The following is an 18,893-nucleotide window of genomic DNA, read 5'->3' as shown; positions in this document are numbered from 1 at the left end:
ACCCTCTCTGGCATGTCCCTCCTTTTCAAGAAGGCTGCTCAAATCATGTTTGTGACACACTCTGAGGTCCAACAAGGAATGACTCTGAGTTACCTAAAATTAACCAGCCTATGGAGGCAGAGCACAGAGTTCTGCATTCCATTCTTTACCCAAATTATGTACAACCCCTCTGCCCCCCACCCACCCGTAGGGATGAAATAAAGGGCTGGCAAGTTCAGGGTAGGATGGGATAGGAACCCTTGAGCAAAGCCTGAGGGCAGATAAAAAGTCAGGGTGTGGAGATAACCAGAGGCCAAAATGCAGTATTTGGGTGCAATCTCAAAAAAACAGAATGATATGTGTTTGTTTCCAAGGCAAGCCATTCAATATCACAGTAATCCCAGTCTACGCCACAACCGCTAATGCTGAAGAAGCTGAAGTTGAACGGGTTCTGTGAAGACCTACAAGACCTTCTAGAACTAACACCCAAAAAAGATGTCCTTTTCATCATAGGGGACTGGAATGCAAAAGTAGGAAGTCAGAGATACCTGGAGTAACAGGAAAATTTGGCCTTGGAGTACAAAATGAAGCAGGGCAAAGGCTAACAGAGTTTTGCCAAGAAAACGCACTGGTCATAGCAAACACCCTTGTCCAACAACACAAGAGACAACTCTACACATGGACATCACCAGCTGGTCAATACTGAAATCAGATTGATTATATTCTTTGCAGCCAAAGATGGAGAAGCTCTATACAGTCAGCAAAACAAGACTGGGAGCTGACTGGCTCAGATCAAGAACTCCTTAATGCTAAATTCAGACTTAAATTGAAGAAAGTAGGGAAAACTACTAGACCATCCACATATGACCTAAATCAAATCCCTTATGATTATACACTGGAAGTGACTAGTAGATTCAAGGGATTCGATCTGATACAAAGTGTTCCTGAAGAACTATGGATGGAAGTTCGTGACACTGTACAGGAAAAAGAAATGCAAAAAGGCAAAATGGTTGTCTGAGGAGGCCTTACAAATAGTTAAGAAAAGAAGAGAAGCTAAAGGAAAGGAGAAAAGGAAAGATATATCTATCTGAATACAGAGTTCCAAAGAATAGCAAGGAGAGACAAGAAAGCCTTCCTCGGTGATCAATGCAAAGAAATAGAGGAAAACAATAGAATGGGAAAGACTGGAGATCTCTTCAAGAAAATGAGAGATACCAAGGGAACATTTCATGCAAAGATGGGCACAATAAAGGGCAGAAACGGTATGGACCTAACAGAAAGAAGATATCAAGAAAAGGTGGCAAGAATACACAGAAGAACTATACAAAAAAGATCTTAATGACCCAGATAACCCCAATGGTGTGATCACTCACCTAGAACCAGATATCTTGGAATGCAAAGTCAAGTGGGCCTTAGAAAGCATCACTATGAACAAAGCTAATGGAGGTGATGAAATTCCAGTTGAGCTATTCCAGATCCTAAAAGATGATGCTGTGAAAGTGCTGCACTCAATATGCCAGCAAATTTGGAAAACTCAGCAGTGGCCACAGGACTGGAAAAGGTCAGTTTTCATTCCAATCCCAAAGAAAGGCAATGCCAAAGAATATTCAAATGACTGCACAATTGCACTCATCTCACATGCTAGTAAAGTAATGTTCAGAATTCTCCAAGCAGGGCTTCAACAGTACGTGAACTGAGAACTTCCAGATGTTCAAGCTGTATTTAGAAAAGGCAGAGGAACCAGAGATCAAATTGCCAACATCTGTTGGATCATCAAAAAAGAAAGAGAGTTCCAGAAAAACATCTACTTCTGCTTTATTGACTATGCCAAAGCCTTTGGCTGTGTGGATCGAAACAAACTGGAAAATAATGAAAGAGTTGGGAATACCAGACCACCTGACATGCCTCCTGAGAAATCTGTATGCAGGTCAAGAAGCAACAGTTAGAACTGGACATGGAGTAACAGACTGGTTCCAAATTGGGAAAGGAGTACGTCAAGGCTGTATATTGTCACCCTGCTTATTTAACTTATATGCAGAGTACATCATGAGAAATGCTGGGCTGGATGAAGCACAGGCTGGAATCAAGATTGCTGGGAGAAATATCAATAACCTCAGATATGCAGATGACACCACCCTTATGGCAGAAAGTGAAGAGGAACTAAAAAGCCTTTTGATGAGAGTGAAAGAGGAGAGTGAAAAAGTTGGCTTAAGCTCAACATTCAGAAAACGAAGATCATGGCATCTGGTCCCATCAGTTCATGGGAAATAGATGGGGAAACAGTGGAAACAGTGTCAGACTTTATTTTTGGGGGCTCCAAAATCACTGCAGATGGTGACTGCAGCCATGAAATTAAAAGACGCTTATTCCTTGGAAGGAAAGTTATGACCAACTTAGATACTGTATTGAAAAGCAGAGATATTACTTTGCCAACAAAGGTCTGTCTAGTCAAGGCTATGGTTTTTCCAGTGGTCATGTATGGATGTGAGAATTGGACTGTGAAGAAAGCTGAGCACCGAAAAATTGATGCTTTTGAAGTGTGGTGTTGGAGAAGACTCTTGAGAGTCCCTTGGATTGCAAGGAGATCCAACCTGTCTATCCTAAAGGAGATCAGTCCTGGGTGTTCATTGGAAGGACTGATGCTGAAGCTGAAACTCCAATACTTTGGCTACCTCATGCAAAGAGTTGACTCATTGGAAAAGACTCTGATGCTGGGAGGGATTGGGGGCAGGAGGAGAAGGGGGTGACAGAGGATGAGATGGCTGGATGGCATCACCGACTCGATGGACATGAGTTCGAGTGAACTCTGGGAGTTGGTGATGGACAGGGAGGCCTTGTGTGCTGCGGGTCACAAAGAGTCAGACACGACTGAGCAACTGAACTAACTGACTGAGTATTGAGTCGAGTTTCCTGTGCTATACCGTAGGTCCTAGTCTCTTTTATATTATTAAAAAGCGTATTAAAAAGCAGAGATGTTAAAAAAAAAAGCAGAGATGTTACTTTGTGATAAAGGTCTGTCTAGTGAAAATTGTGGTTTTTCCAGCAGTCATGTATGGATGTGAGAATGGACTATAAAGAAAATTGAGCACCAGAGAATTGATGCTTTTGAACTGTGGTGTTGAAGAAGACTCTTGAGAGTCCCTTGGACTGCAAGGAGATCCAACCAGTCAATCCTAAAGGAAATCAGTCCTGAATATTCATTTAAAGGACTGATGCTGAAACTCCAATATTTTGGCCACCTGATGCAAAGAACTGACTCACTGGAAAAGACCCTGATGCTGGGAAGTATTGATGGCAGGAGAATAAGGGGATGGGATAGAGGACCAGATGGTTGGATGGCATCACTGACTTGATGGGCAAGAATTTAAACAAGCTCCAGGAGTTGGTGATGAACAGGGAAGCAGTTCATCACCAGAAGCAGAAGCATCACGTGGTGCAGTCCATGGGGTCGCAAAGAGTTGAATATGACTGACTGAACTGAACTGAAAGGCAGGAACACAAGTGCCCAGTTCCCAGAGGCCAGACAGAAACAGAAGGTGAGTCTGGGGCTGAAGCCAAAAAAGCAGAAGATGATGAATTCCTCAGTGAGCTGCTAGGCCTGACCTGGGAGAGTGCCTGAGAGGGCAGCCATAGCAGTGGCTGCTGGGAGCATATGTGGCCCGTTTGTCCACATGAATCAGGTTCATGAAATGACCATGAGCAGAACTGGCTTCCTACTGTCTCTCCATTTGTGCAGGAGCCTTTTGCTGGACACTTGGAATGCTTATCACTGAAGCACACAATTAGGACTTGGTTTGGTAAGTTTAAAGACCATGACATAATGAGATCTTTCATAAAAGAAAATGGTGTCAGTGCAAAATATACAGGGACCATTTTCCTGAAGAAATGCTTTACAGAACAGCACCCTGGTACAATTACACGTCAGATTGATCCAGCCTTATAATGATAAAATTCCATCTCCATAGGGTTCAGAGTGTTACTTAAGAATCTTAAATATGCTGTCAGACAGTGTCTGGAAAAGGAAAAAAATTCTTACTCCTTTTTTTTACTTCCTTTCCAAAATATCTAACTAAATAAAAGTAGAAATGAATGGATTTTTCACATTTCCTTCACACATTGAATAATAATGACTGTGACCTGGATTTTTTTTTGTCTGCAAAGTAAAATATATTCCAAAAATTCAACATTCATCTTTACAGCTGATTCTGTATTTTTAGAACTTGTGTTTTCCACACTTATGTAATTGGCTATTAACTTTAATGGAACAATTTTTAAAAGTCAGGAGCCAGTCCTATGCTGGGGTGCTTGGAGAGATTCGGGAGGTTAGTTTGCTCATCGCTTTGTGCTCATTCAGAATGGCCTCGGGAGCCAGCCAGAAGGTCCAGTCCCTCTCCTGTTTTCAAAGACTTTGCAACCCCACTTTTTCACAATCTGACTTCTCATTCCACTCCTGCCTTGTGACCTCATTTTATCTTTATGAGACTTGGGATGAGTGAAAACAATAACAGGTTACCATTTTATGAGGGCTTCCCGGGTAGTGCTAAAGAATCCACCTGCTAATGCAGGAGACATTAGAGACGCACGTTTGATCCCTAGGTCGGGAAGATCCCCTGGAAGAGGGCATGGCAAACCACTATAGTATTCTTGCCTTGAGAATCCCATGAATAGAGGAGCCTTGTGGGCTACAGTCCATAAGGTCTCAATGAGTCAGACATGACTGAAGTGACTTAGCATGCACGCACACATTATGAAAAGGCAGTGCCCCCAACCCTGCTTTGGTTTAAGGGTTCCCTGTGTCGAAGGAAGCACCACCTCCTCCTAGTAACCGTGATCAGAAACCTGTGCCTTACCCTGGATGTCTTCCCTTCAGTTCCCATTTGCAGTCCATCACCAGACTTTATTTCACCTCCCAACTATGTCTCAAAGCCACTTCCTTCTTTCCACTCCCCACCACTGCTTGGGTCTGGGTTACCATGATGGTTAATTCTCTTTGTTTCCTTGCTCCTGGGCTCTAGTACCCAGTCAGTATTTAATCAAACGTGAATCCAGACATTGCCGTGAGTGTGTGCTTTACATCCACCAGCAGTTGACTTGAAGTAAAGAGAATAACCCTTGATAATGTGCGTAGGCCTCCTTCATTCAACTGATTTCCTTAAAAGCAAAAACTGAAGTTTCCCAGAAAAGATGTTCTGTTTCAGGATTGCAGCATCAACTACTGCCAGCCTGCCCTGCAGAGTTTAGACTTGCCAGCCCCCATGACTGCATGGGTCAATTCCCTAAAATAAATCTATAGAGATAGATATCAGTGTTAATTGACTCTTATTTCTGCTTCTCTGGAGAGCCCTAACTGATAAGAGCTGCTCAGGATCTCAACTGTTACCCCTACTGCTGCTGCTAAGTCGCTTCAGTTGTGTCTGACTCTGAGCGACCCCATAGACGGCAGCCCACCAGGCTCCCCTGTCCCTGGGATTCTCCAGGCAAGAACACCGGAGTGGGTTGCCATTTCCTTCTCCAATGCATGAAAGTGAAAAGTGAAAGTGAAGTCACTCAGTCATGTCCAACTCTTAGCGACCCCATGGACTGCAGCCTACCAGGCTCCTCCATCCATGGGATTTTCCAGGCAAGAGTATTGGAGTGGGGTGCCATGGCCTTCTCCAACTGTTACCTCTAGTTATCGCCTAACTGGTGTTCTGGTTGTCTGTTGCTGCATTATAAATTGATGACTTGTGACTTCCTTTGCAGTCCAGTAGTGAAGACTCTGTGCTGCCACTGCAGGGAGCACAGGTTTGATCCCTAGTCAAGGAGCTAAGATCCCACATCCTGTGCAGCTTGGCCAAGAAAAAACACAAAAACGAAAGGCAGTTGACTTAAGGAAATGATTTCATACTCTCTCACAGTTCCATTGGCTGACTGGGCTGAGCTGGGGGACTCTTCATCGAGGGCTGTCTTATGTTTTGTAGTCGGTGGTTGGCCTGGGCTGGGCTGGACCCCCACAGTGGCCTGCTCCCACAGCTGGTGGTTGACGTTGACTTTCGTAGGAGCTCAGCGAGGGCTGCCATTTATATTGCCTGCAAGAGACACTTTGCTTGTGACCTGTGCTTCTTACAGCTTCCTGTCCAGAGACTGAATGTTCCAGGAGACTCAGGCAGAAGCCCCAAGATTTTTATGACCCAGAACACCACTTATGCTGTGTTCTGTTGATCACAAGAGTCACAGAGGCCAGCCCAGATTCGAGGGAAGGGCTTTGAGATTTTATTTCTTAATATGAGGAATACCAAGCATGCATAGGAAGAGAAGGAACTGGTAGTGGTCATCTTTGGAGACCATCTTCAGTACTGGGTCACTGCCATATCCTCCTAACTGACCACACCAGTTTATTCAATCCCCCCTCCCCTGACTTGTCCTCCCCACTAGAGCTAGGGGATGACCCTGGCAGATCTCATTGTGTCCTTGCCATAACTAGACCTTCAATGACTTGTTCTTTCCCATAGAAAGAAGTGGAATTGTTCCCCTTATCTTACTTCTGAGACTTGTCCTGATGCAGTTCTTCACGGTTCCCTACCACGCACTCTACCTTCCAATGCCAGCCAGAGTTTCTTCCAGCAATTTACATGTTTCATGTTCTTTCTCCTCCCAGCTTCCACATGCCCTGTTTTCTGTTTCTCAGTGTCTTTCTCTGCCTTACTTGTCTCCCTTTATAGTAAGGCCCGTACATACGAACCTTCAAGTTTTAAGCTTTCAGAGATACAAACTTGCATTTTCATGTCCAATTGTGTAAGTTAGTTCACGTATCCAGCATGCTTTTCAAGATGCTGTACTGTAAGATTTAAAACGTTTTTATTTACTTTTTGTGTTTCTTTCTTACATATTATTTGTGTGAAAAGTATTATAAACCTTTGACAGTACAGTAAAATACAGCCAATCATGCTAGTTGGGTACCTAGGCTAACTTTGTTGAACTTACGAACAAATTGGACTTAAAAACGTGCTCTCAGATTGCAATGGTAAATAAGTCCCTTGATTTGTGCAGGTACTTATGTTTTAAAACTCCTTTTCCTAGGACCCTCATTAGACTCTTAAGGAATGGATCCCAGAAAAAGGCAGCTCTTTAGTCTCTGACTTACCCTGCCTGCCACATGTCTCATTAGGGAGTCTCAGAGAGTTTGATAAACAGAAGACAGGCCTGTGAGCCCTGGGCTGGGACACTTGGGTAGTTAGTATTCAGTGTCCTATAGTGTCTTGTACACTGTGAGCCTTAAGCCATCATTAACATTTCATGGAAATCTGGGAAGCATCCCATTTAAAACTAAAGAATTTTGACCAGGGACTCAAAATGAACTGGAAAAAAAAGTGAAGATGAAAACCAGGGAAACACTCAACACCTATAGTGGTAAAAGAAAAAGGAATTTCTTCAATTTGAACAAAAATCTCTGCCTCCAAAGTATTTCATTAGACCAACTGTGATGCAACTTGTACATCTTCAGATTCCACCTTTATAGGTCAAGGCTAAAAGTATTAAGCCTTGACCAACCTACTTCTTGAGAGTGATAGCTTATGGTGAACTATGTCAGATTTGTGATCTCTGAAGAAGATTTAGCTTCAGGACCAGGGACCAGGCTTTATCACTCAAGAGCTTTTGTATAGCAAAGTTTTATTAAAGTATAAAAAGGGACAGAGAGAGCTTCTGACATAGACATCAGAAGGGGGACGGAGAGTGCCCCCCTTGCTAGTCTTAGCAACGGAGCTATACACTTTTCAATTGGTTATTAACAATAAATCAAAAGAATGTCTCAAGGCTGTAAAGGTCTTAACAGACCCACTCCCACAATAAATATTTGAAGATAACAGGATTGGAACTAATAATAGAAAGATCTTACTAGACCTGCTCCCATAATATACATTTTAAGGTGACAGGATTAGTCAGAAGATTCTCAAGAAGGAGAAACATGTCCTCAAGCAGGATACATTGTTGTTATATAATCATTGGTACAGAGTTTAAAGAAAAGCATATCCTTGAGCAAGATAAGTTGTTTTTTTTGTTTTTTTTTTTTTTTTTTTAAGATAAGTTGTTTTGTTGTGCAGTCATCAGCTCTGGGCTTAAAGAAAAAAAATTTTTTTTTGTCCTTTTCCTTGAGAACTCCAGATTCCAATCTCCTCCTCAAGAGCCCGGGACCCCTTTCTTCTCCTCAGGGACCCTGGACTTCTTATCATCTTGCCTAGGAACTGACTCTCTCAAGAGTGAAGCACTCTGAAAGGAAGTAAGCTGTTTCTAGATTTGGAAATCTGTGCAGTATAGAGGGTCTCCAGTCTTTTCCTAACCCACTCCAGTGTTCTTGCCTGGAGAATCCCAGGGACGGGGGAGCCTGGTGGGCCGCCGTCTGTGGGGTCGCACAGAGTTGGACACAACTGAAGTGACTTAGCAGCAGCAGCAGCAGTCTTTTCCTGGAGGTGGAAGGGAGTAGATTTCTTTTTGGAACTGGATTGTGTGGATAAAGTTGCTGAAAGCATGACGGAGCAGGATTAGATCATCATCAAGCCAGGGGTTTCTTTTCCATTAAATTCTGGGACACAGTGTCTGGACCGCTTGATAACCCTGATCCCGTCCATCGGCGACCATGGACACCCTCTGTGTAAAACAAGAACCTTGAATGTCTCAGTTATATAGAGGGTTTGAAGCATTCACATGTAAGATTTTTTGCAGCCTTTGAGTTGTGTCTGGACAGGTTGTCAGCGAGGTGCTACCAGCATTATTTTGGGAGCCACTATGTCGTTTGGTGCCTTCTGGAAAGCATTCTAACGGAAAAAGCTCAAAGTCAAGCATTACCCACCCAATGTACTCTAATGTAAATTGCAGAGAAGTGAATGTTAGAAAATGTAAGTTAACGTAAGGTAACAACCTCGGTCTTATCACAGTAAACTCTCAACTCCTGTTTTCTCATCTCTAAAATAGGAATAATTTTATGTTCTACTTCATACTAAATGTGCAATGCTCTGGAAAGTACAGTGCTTTACAGGGATGGGTTTGTGAATGCCAGTCTGGCTGAATATTTACTCTGCGTTGGAAAGGGTGAGCTTTTTGACTTTGTCTATGGGTTCAAATGCTAATTCATTCCTGAAACACTCTCACAGACACCCCCCAAAATAGTTTTGCCAGTTCTCTGAGCAACTTGGCTCAGTTAAGTTGACGATGAAATTCACCATCACATCCAGGTAATACCATCAGTGTCCTTTATTTCTTATTTGTCCTGATGCACTCACAATAATGAGCGTGGCAATTTCCCCCTTTATGCATAAAAAGAACAAGCTTGGTGGGCTACAGTCCACGGGTCGCAAAGAGTCGGACACGACTGAGCGACTTCACTTTTGTTCTTTTTATGCATAGAGGGGGAAATTGCCATGCTCATTATTGTGAGTGCATCAGGTTGACTTTGGAGTCACCAAGGGTTAGAATTGACTTTGTTTTTAGGAATGATGGAAAATGGAATAACAGAAATAAAGTTTTATTTTGTTTTGTTTGTTCTAAGCATCTCAGCTCTATACTAGCACTGGCTGTTACAGGGATCTTTACCTTGTAGATGAACTGGGAAATGACAAAGAGCGTAAATTTATAATTCTGCCACTGACTATAAAGGCTTAAAGTGTCACATTAGTAAGTGACCCAACATAGGCTACAAAAATGATGTTTTGGATAATTATTCTGATGTTTTTCCTGGGAAGTTATTATGAGTGTTTAGATGTTTAACATTGATTTTCCCCCTCTTTTTATTTTTATTTTTTCATTGGCATATAATTGCTTTACGATGTTGTGTTATTGTACTTTTTGCTACACAACAAAGTTAACATTGATTTTTGATAGTGATTTCTTTAAAAGTGCAAGGAAGGAATGGCTAAATCGATTCTGATACATTCAGACAATGGAACATGACTTCAGCAATAAAAAGGGACAAGTTACCAACATACACAGCAACATACATGAATGGCAGAAACATTTATACCAAGTGAAAGAAGCCTTACACAAAAGTATATATATGATATGATATTTTAAATTAATTAAATACAAAAAACTTTATTAGAGTACAATTGATTTAAAATGTTGTGTTAATATGATTATGCTTATATAAATTCTGGAACAGGCAAAACTAATGTTTGGTAAAAAAAAAAAAAAGATCACGAATGGTGTTGACTTGAGGTGGGGTTGGACTGGAGGTGGACTAGAAGAGTTTGAGGAATTGTTTGGTAGAGTTGGTAATATTCTATATCTTGATAGAGGATTGGGTTACAGGGGTCTCTGCACTTCTCAAAACTCATTGAATACATTTGGGATTTTATTGTATGTAAATTCTACCCCCAAATACATAATAATGTTATACATGCTGAAGTATTTAGGGCTGAAGTCTACTGATACCTTCAATTTACTTTGAATTGTAATATCTGTAACAGCAAAAGTGAATTGATGGGTAAATACACATTAAGGCAAATACAGTAAAAAAAAAAAATTACTTGTGGAGTCTGGTCATTATTCAAATGCACATTGTCCAGTTCTTTCAAATTTCCCGTGGATTTGAAAATTTTATAATTGAGAATATAATTTCAGAAAATTAGAAAAAAAATTTGGCTGCAGTGTATGGCTTGTAGTATCTCAGTTCCCTGACCAAGGATTGAATCCAGGCCACAGCATTGAAGGCACTGAATCCTAACCAGTAGCCCACCAGGGAACTCCCAGAAAAAAACTATTTAAAATCCCACAAAGGGTACTCTGCTTAGTGCTTTTGTGTGTGTATGATGCAATATTCTTTCAAGCACCATATATCCTTAGAGAAATTAAATTACTTGTAGACAGTACTTGAGAATCTATTCTACTGCCTTTCTCAACATGTTTTGTAAGAGATATTTAAAATTATAAATACATAAGGATTTCTGAGTTTGCAGTATGTCACATGAATTGTTATGAAATTAAATTTATCATTAAGAATACTATCATGTTTTTGATGACACATCATTTAATTTTCAATGTTTTCTTTTGTTGTTCTCCATGATCTCACTTTTAGAAATGGTAGGTTCTGAAATACAGAGAGGGATACTATTTTAATAAGATAAGCTGACTTATAAGAATTCATTTGAAAATCTTGATTTTTACAGTTCAAATAATATCATAGCACTGACTTTTCATACCCTGAAAATTATTGGAATCCAAGATGACTGGAATGTAATTCAAAATGAACAGGACTTCCCTGGTGGTCCAGTGGTTAAGAATTCACTTTGCAGTTCAGAGGACACAGGTTTAATCCCATCCCTGGTCAAGGAACTAAGATCCCATCCACCACAATTAAAGATACCATGTGCTGCAACTAAGACCTGACACAGTCAAAAAAATGAATAAATATTTTTTTAAATGACCATGATAGACCAGAGTGTTGTATTTTTTTCAAAAGAAACAAGTTCAGTAGGAACATATATAAAAGTATACCCTTCAGGACCAAAACCAGTTAAAAAATGTGCAGTGTAGAAGAACCAGTTGGGAATCTAGGGTATCAATACCCACTGAGTATTCACTGTTCCTTGTGCTATGTAGGACCCAACTATAATATATATTTTTAAGTGAATAGAGAAATATGTAAAGGTTTAAAGATGAACAAGATGACTTTAGTGAAAACCGGTCTTAGGAAAAAATCTGAGAGAAGAGGAAATTCTCTAAATGCATCAAGATGGAAAAAGTTCAAGCTTTGCTTGATGATTACCATTTTCATTTACATGAAGTGTTTTTATGGAAAGATTCTGTGAGAAACTAACCAGAGAAGTGGATTTAAGAAAAGAGAGTTCAGTTTTGCAAATGACAGAGTCTCTTGACTTCAAGGTTATGAAATTATGATCAAGAGATTATATGGAATCTACATCTCTGGAGAATTACACTTGCAAAATGTAAATTCTGAGTGGTTCTAGATTCACCTGCCAGAAGTTGGGGGTAAACTCGGATGATCCCTGGAAGGACCTTTCTGGGTCTGCATTCTGGCAGTAAGGTGTCACTCCACTAGAACAGTTAACAGACATTGCTTGGCTCTAAATTACTCTAAACTTTCTCTAAAGAATGGCAGCTTTAAATTCGCCTCACTTAAAAATTCACTCTATTAATGTGCATCAGTGCAGTTATGGTTAGCTGTACTGTACTGTATACTTGCAATTTGCTAAGAAAGTAAATCTCAAGTATTCTTACCATAAAAAAAAAGAAAGATAACTATGTGGAGTGATGGAATATGTTGATTAGTTTGATTATGGTGATGAATGTACAATATGTGTGAGTATCAAAACATGAACATAAACAATTTGCATTTGTGAATTTTTTTTTTTTTTTTTTGGCCACGCTGCATGGCTTGCAGGATCTTAGTTCCCTGACCAAGAGATTGAACCCAGGCCCTCTGCCATAATGTCCTAACCACTGGACCACCAGGGAATTCCCTGTATTTGTGAATTATACTTCAATGAAGCTTGAAAAAAATCACTGTTGAATGGTGCTTCTTTTTGTTGAAATTGTCTTGTAATAAATGATTACGTATTGCTTTGGTGATGGTGTGTGATACTGGTCTTAATTTGATTTCTATACTTTTTAATAAAATAATTAGAAAGTATTCTATCATTTTCTTTTTGTGGTTACAACATTATCATGAGAAAGAAGTCTTTATATTTATTTTATATATTTATTTACTTAATTATTTTTGGCAGCACTGGGTCTTTGTTGCTGTGCAAGGACTTTCTCTAGTTGAGGCAAGTGGGAATCACTCTCTAGTTGTGTTGCACAGACTTCTCATTGTGGTGGTTTCTTTTGTTGCAGAGCATGGGGTCTAGGGCACGTGGGCTCAGTAGTTGTGGCTCCCAGATTCCAGAGCACAGCTCAATAGTTGTGGCACATGGACTTAGTTGTTCTACGGCATGTGGGATCTTCCTGGAGCAGGGCTCGAATCCATGTTCGCTGCATTGGCAGGTGGATTCTTTACCACTGGACCACCAGAGAAGTCCCAAGTCTTTATATATAAACCATTATATACTCAGCATTTCCTATGGGTGACTCAGTCCTTACCTGAGTGTGAGTACATTAGTGGTGTTTGCTATTTTATCCTTGCCCCATCCAGGGCCAGTTAGAATGGAATGAGATAAAGATAAAGATACTTTGTGAATGAGGTATCTTCTCTCTGAAAGTCAATATGGCAAAATTCTCTTCTGCATTTTCCCTCCTCATCTCTATTTTGGATTTCTTAATCTTAATCCTTGACTCATTTGTATCCTTATCCTTCACAGAGCAAAACTCGCTTCCTGTTGTGATGCTGTTCAAAACTTCATTGTTTCTCAAAACAACACTCCCATTGGGACCAACATGACGTATGAGGTGGAAAGTAAAAGCAAAATCCAAATTAAAGAAAACATTTTTGATATGTTGCCAGTGGTGAGTGAAAATTTCTTGTGGTTTCTTTGTGTCACCATTTAGGGTGAACATTGTCTCAGATGAAGTAATAACATAAAAATGGAGGAGTTGATTCATTAAAATGCCACACTCTGATGTGTAAGATACGTATGGCGGTCCATTTTCAGCAGGCAGTTTTGAATCCTTGTGGCTCTGCAAGGAATGGTATTTGTATCTTAAATAATAAACTCTTCTAGACCTTGAGTCTTCATGACTCATCCTAGTATGAGATGAAGTATTGGGCTTTCTGCATAGTAATTACCAGGACTTGGGGAGATAACCATTTTTTACCTGGTTCTTCCACTTGTCAGTTTTGGTGACTAACTCAGTTTTTTCACAGAGAACTGCAGGTTTATGTGACTAATCTTTGGGAAGTAAATACATTAGAATTCCTGGTTAGTAAACATTGCTTCCACTAGACAGGGATTTTTTTTTTTTTAATTTTAAAATTTAAGATGAATTTAGTTTGTGGGAAGCAATCTGAGAAAGATTTAAAATATATGTAATTAAGAAACTCAAATTGACAAAGATGATCATAAAAACAAATGGTGAAAGTGATATAGTTAGATATGAAGGAAGGACAGATAAAAATGAAAAATATAACAATGAAATCAATAGTAGAAAAGATAATTTTTATCCTTTTTTTCTCAGTCAGGGATTTTTATCTAGTGTGTTCACTGATATATCCCAAGTTCCTAGAACATTTCCCAGTGCATAGATGCATTCATTGTATTTTCATTTATTAAACTAAGTAATGATACATTATCATTACAATATAAATCCAAACTTGGGGGAAATTTTTCTCATGAAGAATATCCCACTGCTAATAAACTGTACTTTCAGACATCTTTTTATGATTTCATGAAAAGCAGTTAGGCCACATCAGTGGTCAAAATGGGATCACTTTATATATGCAGTTTACCAACTGTAGAATATTCAGTTCTTACAATTAATTCCATTATGTTGGTCATTTGACTTCTTTTGACTGTTTTATTGTTATGGAAGTTGTTCCAGTTTTTTTCAAAAAAGATTACAATTAAAGGGAAGTATAATTTTCTGGGAACAAACAAAATCAATATAAAGTGTTAGAGAAAAAATATTGCACATTTTCTGGAAGGGAATGGGGACCAATTCATACAGCATTCTGAAAATCCCCTCATGATTAATTGAAATTACTAATAGCTAAAATGATAGCAACTAAAGATGGCTCAGTGGTCAAGAATCTGTCTGCAGTACAGAAGACCCAGGTTTGATCCCTGGGTCAGGAAGATCCCCTGGAGAAGGGAATGGCAAACCACTCCAGTATTCTTGCCTGGAGAATTCCATGGACAGAGGAGCCTAGAGGGCTACAGTCTTTGGGGTCACAAAGAGTCAGACACGACTGAGTGACTGACACTTTCACTTTCAAAGAATATTTATATCCCTTATCAGAGAAGGCCTTGGGGAGGTCCACAGAGAGCAACTCTTTCACCCATGCCATTTTCTCTAGTGTTTTCCTTGCTTCAGGCTGGCCAGAACAGAGGAACAGCAGGTATTTTTTGCTTCTAATTGGCACCTTGAAAAGAATAATTTAACATAAGCTTGATAATTCTGGATGAGATTAACAACAGCATCCATTTTCCAAATTGATGCTGACTTTTAAAACTGGGGTGAGGAAATTCTGAAGTTAATACAGTAACAACTGCAAAGTGAACTCACTTTTCTGTGTTTCTTCAACATCCCGTCCATGGACACAGCATCCAAAGTGCTTTCCGCACTCCCACCTTGCTGTGTTCTGCTGGGCACACAGTGAGCAAATCGCAGTGTTAGATGCTTTTGGGGAAATGTTGTAAAGTCACTTTCTCCAAAAACTCTGCCAAGTAACTTGAAAAGAAACAACAAAGTTGGTTTTCTTTCTTTCTTTTTTTTTTTTTGTTTCTCCACTTCATGTTATTTTACTTACTTTTGGTCACACTGCAAAGTCATGCAGGATCTCAGTTCCCTGACCAGGGATCAAACTCATGCCCCACTACAGTGGAAATAACCACTGGACCACCAGGGAAGTCCCCAAAGTTGGTTGACAATCAGAATGAGCAACAAGCAGACTGTTGAGTTGCCCAAAGTTGCATTTTATTAGGAGGTTTAAGGGACATTGGAATTTTCATTTATTTAATCTCTTACTGAACATGAGATCTCAAAACATATGGGTTTTTTCTTCCTAGTTGACCAAGAAACCAGAGAAAAATATTCATTATATTAAGTGCTTAATTGGAGATAGGTTCCTCTCAGTAATCTCTTCTATTGTACCATAAAGAGCCTATTTACATTCCACCCTATCTGTAAAGTTCAGAATTTACTGTGTATTGTTTAGTAAACACTGTCTGAAAACAGCTGTTAATAGAAGTTCACTGACTTGCAATAATCAGAGGTATATGAGAACCATTCATTAAAGAGCCAGGCATTCTGCTGGGCATCAAAGCCATCAGGGAAATAAGGCACATCATTTTTAAAAAATTTATGTTAATTAATTGTTTGACCATGCCAAGCAGCATGTGGCATCTTAGTTCCCCAACCAGGGACTGAACCCACCCTGCAATGAAAGTGTGGGTTCTTAACCACTGAACCATCAGGGAAGTCCCAAGGCACATGCTTAAGTTAACCTTTATCCCTTGAATGAGAGCATCTGTAAGATGACAGTGGACTATGAAACAGACTGCCTGGGTGTGAATCCCAGCTCTGCTGCTGTCTAGCCATTACTTAAACCCGTGCCTCCATCTTCTTGTCTGTAAAATGCTCACAAGGCTGTTGTATGGATTCTATGTATCAAGTTACAACTCAGAAAAGTGCTTTTCCCATAAGAAGCACAATATGATTTTTCATTTTTAGGGACAATCCACATGTGCTGAAACATAGTTCTCATCACTTGTTTGGCATCTCCCAATTCAGCATCAGGAGCACAGGGCAGTCAGGTGACTCAGGGTCTGTAGGGCAGCTCAGAAGCACACTGGTCCTAGGGTGTGCTTGTACACTGGACAGGAGGGTTCCCTGACAGCAGCAGTGTAGATACCCCCATTGTGGTGATTATAATTTACCACTGGTTTAACAACCAGCTGACAAAATTCCTGAGTATTTACCAGTTGGTTCCCATAAGCTGGGACAGCTGGGTTCCAACATGACATTGGGGGTTATACCCAGATGGCCACTGAGCCAGCAGTCATTCACTGAGAAGTGATGTTCGGGGGTGGGGGGGGTGTGTGGGGGGTGGGGGGGGAGCTAAGATGGCATAGGAGTAGGACGGGGAGAACACTTTCTCCCCCACAAATTCATCAAAAGAACATTTAAATGCCGAGTAAATTCCACAAAACAACTTCTGAATGCCGGCAGAGGACATCAGGCACCCAGAAAAGCAACCCAAGTCTTCGAAAGGAGGTAGAAAAAATATAAAAGACAAAAAAAAAAGAGACAAAAGAGGGAGGGACGGTGTTCTGTCCTGGGAAGGGAGTCTTAGAAAGAGAGAAGTTTCCAAACACCAGGAAACCTTCTCACTGCCGAATCTGTGCCAAGCTTTGGAAGCACAGAGGGCAATATAACAGGGAGGAAAATTAAATAAACAATTAAAACCTGCAGATTGCGAGCCCTACGGTAACTCCCCCAGCGGAGGAGCAGCGCAGACACCTGCACACGCCATTGGCAAGCAGGGGCTGGGCAGGGAGGCGCGGCGCGGGCTGCATCACTCAGAGTAAGGATCTGGCCTGAATACCCCGAGCGCTATCTGAGCAAAATAATTTGGGCTAGCAAACCAGACTGTGGGGTATCTACCACGCGAAAAGTCAGCCCTAACCTAAGATACTGCCAGGCCTACGCACAGAACAAAGGACTGAACAGAGATAGCCGGCTGCAGACCATCCCCTCCGGTGACAGGCAGCCAGAGCCGGAAGTGGGCAATCGCAGCCCCAGTGAGACATTACCTATAAAACTGTAAGCAAGCTTCTTTGCTAACTAAAACTTCTTCGGGCTCTGGACGGTCAACATCCACCTGAGAAGGTGCACCGGTTGTACACCTAGATAACCGAGCGGCGGGGAGGCCATAAGTCGCAGCAATCGCACTGGCCAAACACCTCATCAGCTGAGCTGCTCGGACCTGGGAACGGCATAAAACGCAGGCCCAACCGAGTCTGCACCTCTGAGGACTACCCGAGTGCCTGAACCTGAGCAGCTTGGACCTGGGAGGTGCTAGCAGCCCAGGGCTGGCCACGGATGGTTCCCGGAGGAGCAACCTAGAGCCTGAGCAGTGTGGTTAGGAAGGCTACACGCGCCGTGAGCAGGGGCAGATCCAGTGTGGCTGAGGCACTGCGAGCACACGCCAGTGTTATTTGTTTGCAGCGTCCTTCCCTCCCCACAGCGCAACTGAACAAGTGAGCACCGCCCCCCCCAAAAAAAATAAGTGTCCACCACCCATCCCCTTTGTGTCAGGGCAGAAACCAGACACTGAAGAGACCAACAAACAGAAGAACCTGTAACAGAGGGAACCGCCTTGGAAGCTACAGGCAATAGATTAAAACCCTGTGGTTAGTACCGACTACATAGGAAGGGGTCTATAGATCTTGAGAAATATAAATCGGATCAAGGAACTAGCCGGAAATGAACTGACCCCACAATACTCACAACAAAACCAGAGAAAGTCCTAGATATATTTTTACTATGTTTATGATCAGTCTTTCTTTTTTTTTTTAATTAAAAAAAATTTTTAAGTCCTCTATTATTCCTTTAATTTTCACTTTTATAACCTACTACTACTTTGAAAAAAAAAAAAAGACCCTATTTTTTTTAAAGCAAACTTCATATATATATTTTTTATAATTTTTGTGACCTTGTTTGTTTGTTTTTTTCTTTTCTTTAACATTTTATTTTTGAAATTCCAAACTCTACTCTAGATTTTTAATTTATGCTTTTTGGTATTTGTTATCAATTTTGTACCTATATTTTCTTTATAATTTTTGTGACTTTGTTTTTGTTGGGTTTTTTTTTCTCTCTCTTTCTTTTTCTTCTTCTTTTTTTTAACATTATATTTTTGAAATTCCAAACTCTACTCTAGATTTTTAACTTTTGCTTTTTGGTATTTGTTATCAATTTTGTACCTATATTTTCTTTATAATTTTTGCAACTTTGTTTGTTTTTGTTTGTTTGTTTTTTCTCTTTTTCTTTTCCTTCTTCTTTTCTTTAACATTGTATTTTTGAAATTCCAAACTCTACTCTAGATTTTTAATTTTTGCTTTTATGTATTTGTTACCAATTTTGTACCTTTAAGAACCCAATCTTCAGTACCCATTTTTCACTAGGGAGTGAGATTACTGGCTTGACTGCTCTCTTTCCCTTTGGACTCTCCTTTGTCTCCACTGGGTCGCCTGTGTCTCCTCCCTAACCCCTCTCTACTCTACCCAACTCTGTGAATTTCTGTGTGTTCCAGATGGTGGAGAACACTT

At 40.5% G+C, this 18,893-nt stretch overlaps 1 protein-coding gene across 2 annotated transcripts in view; it reads left to right on the top strand.

Moving 5' to 3' along the window:
• Positions 1-18,893, top strand: part of ST8SIA6 (ST8 alpha-N-acetyl-neuraminide alpha-2,8-sialyltransferase 6) — a 300,223-nt gene that overhangs the window by 265,093 nt on the left and 16,237 nt on the right. For both annotated transcript variants that reach the window (XM_061436151.1, XM_061436150.1), the window contains exon 5: positions 13,269-13,413. In XM_061436151.1, coding sequence (XP_061292135.1) covers positions 13,269-13,413 — 145 coding nt within the window. The remainder of the gene's footprint in view (positions 1-13,268; positions 13,414-18,893) is intronic.

The sequence above is a fragment of the Bos javanicus genome, chromosome 13 (assembly GCF_032452875.1).
Source record: "Bos javanicus breed banteng chromosome 13, ARS-OSU_banteng_1.0, whole genome shotgun sequence".
NCBI lineage: Eukaryota > Metazoa > Chordata > Mammalia > Artiodactyla > Bovidae > Bos > Bos javanicus.
Note: the sequence above shows the minus strand (reverse complement) of the source record. Positions and strands in the feature narration are given on the sequence as shown.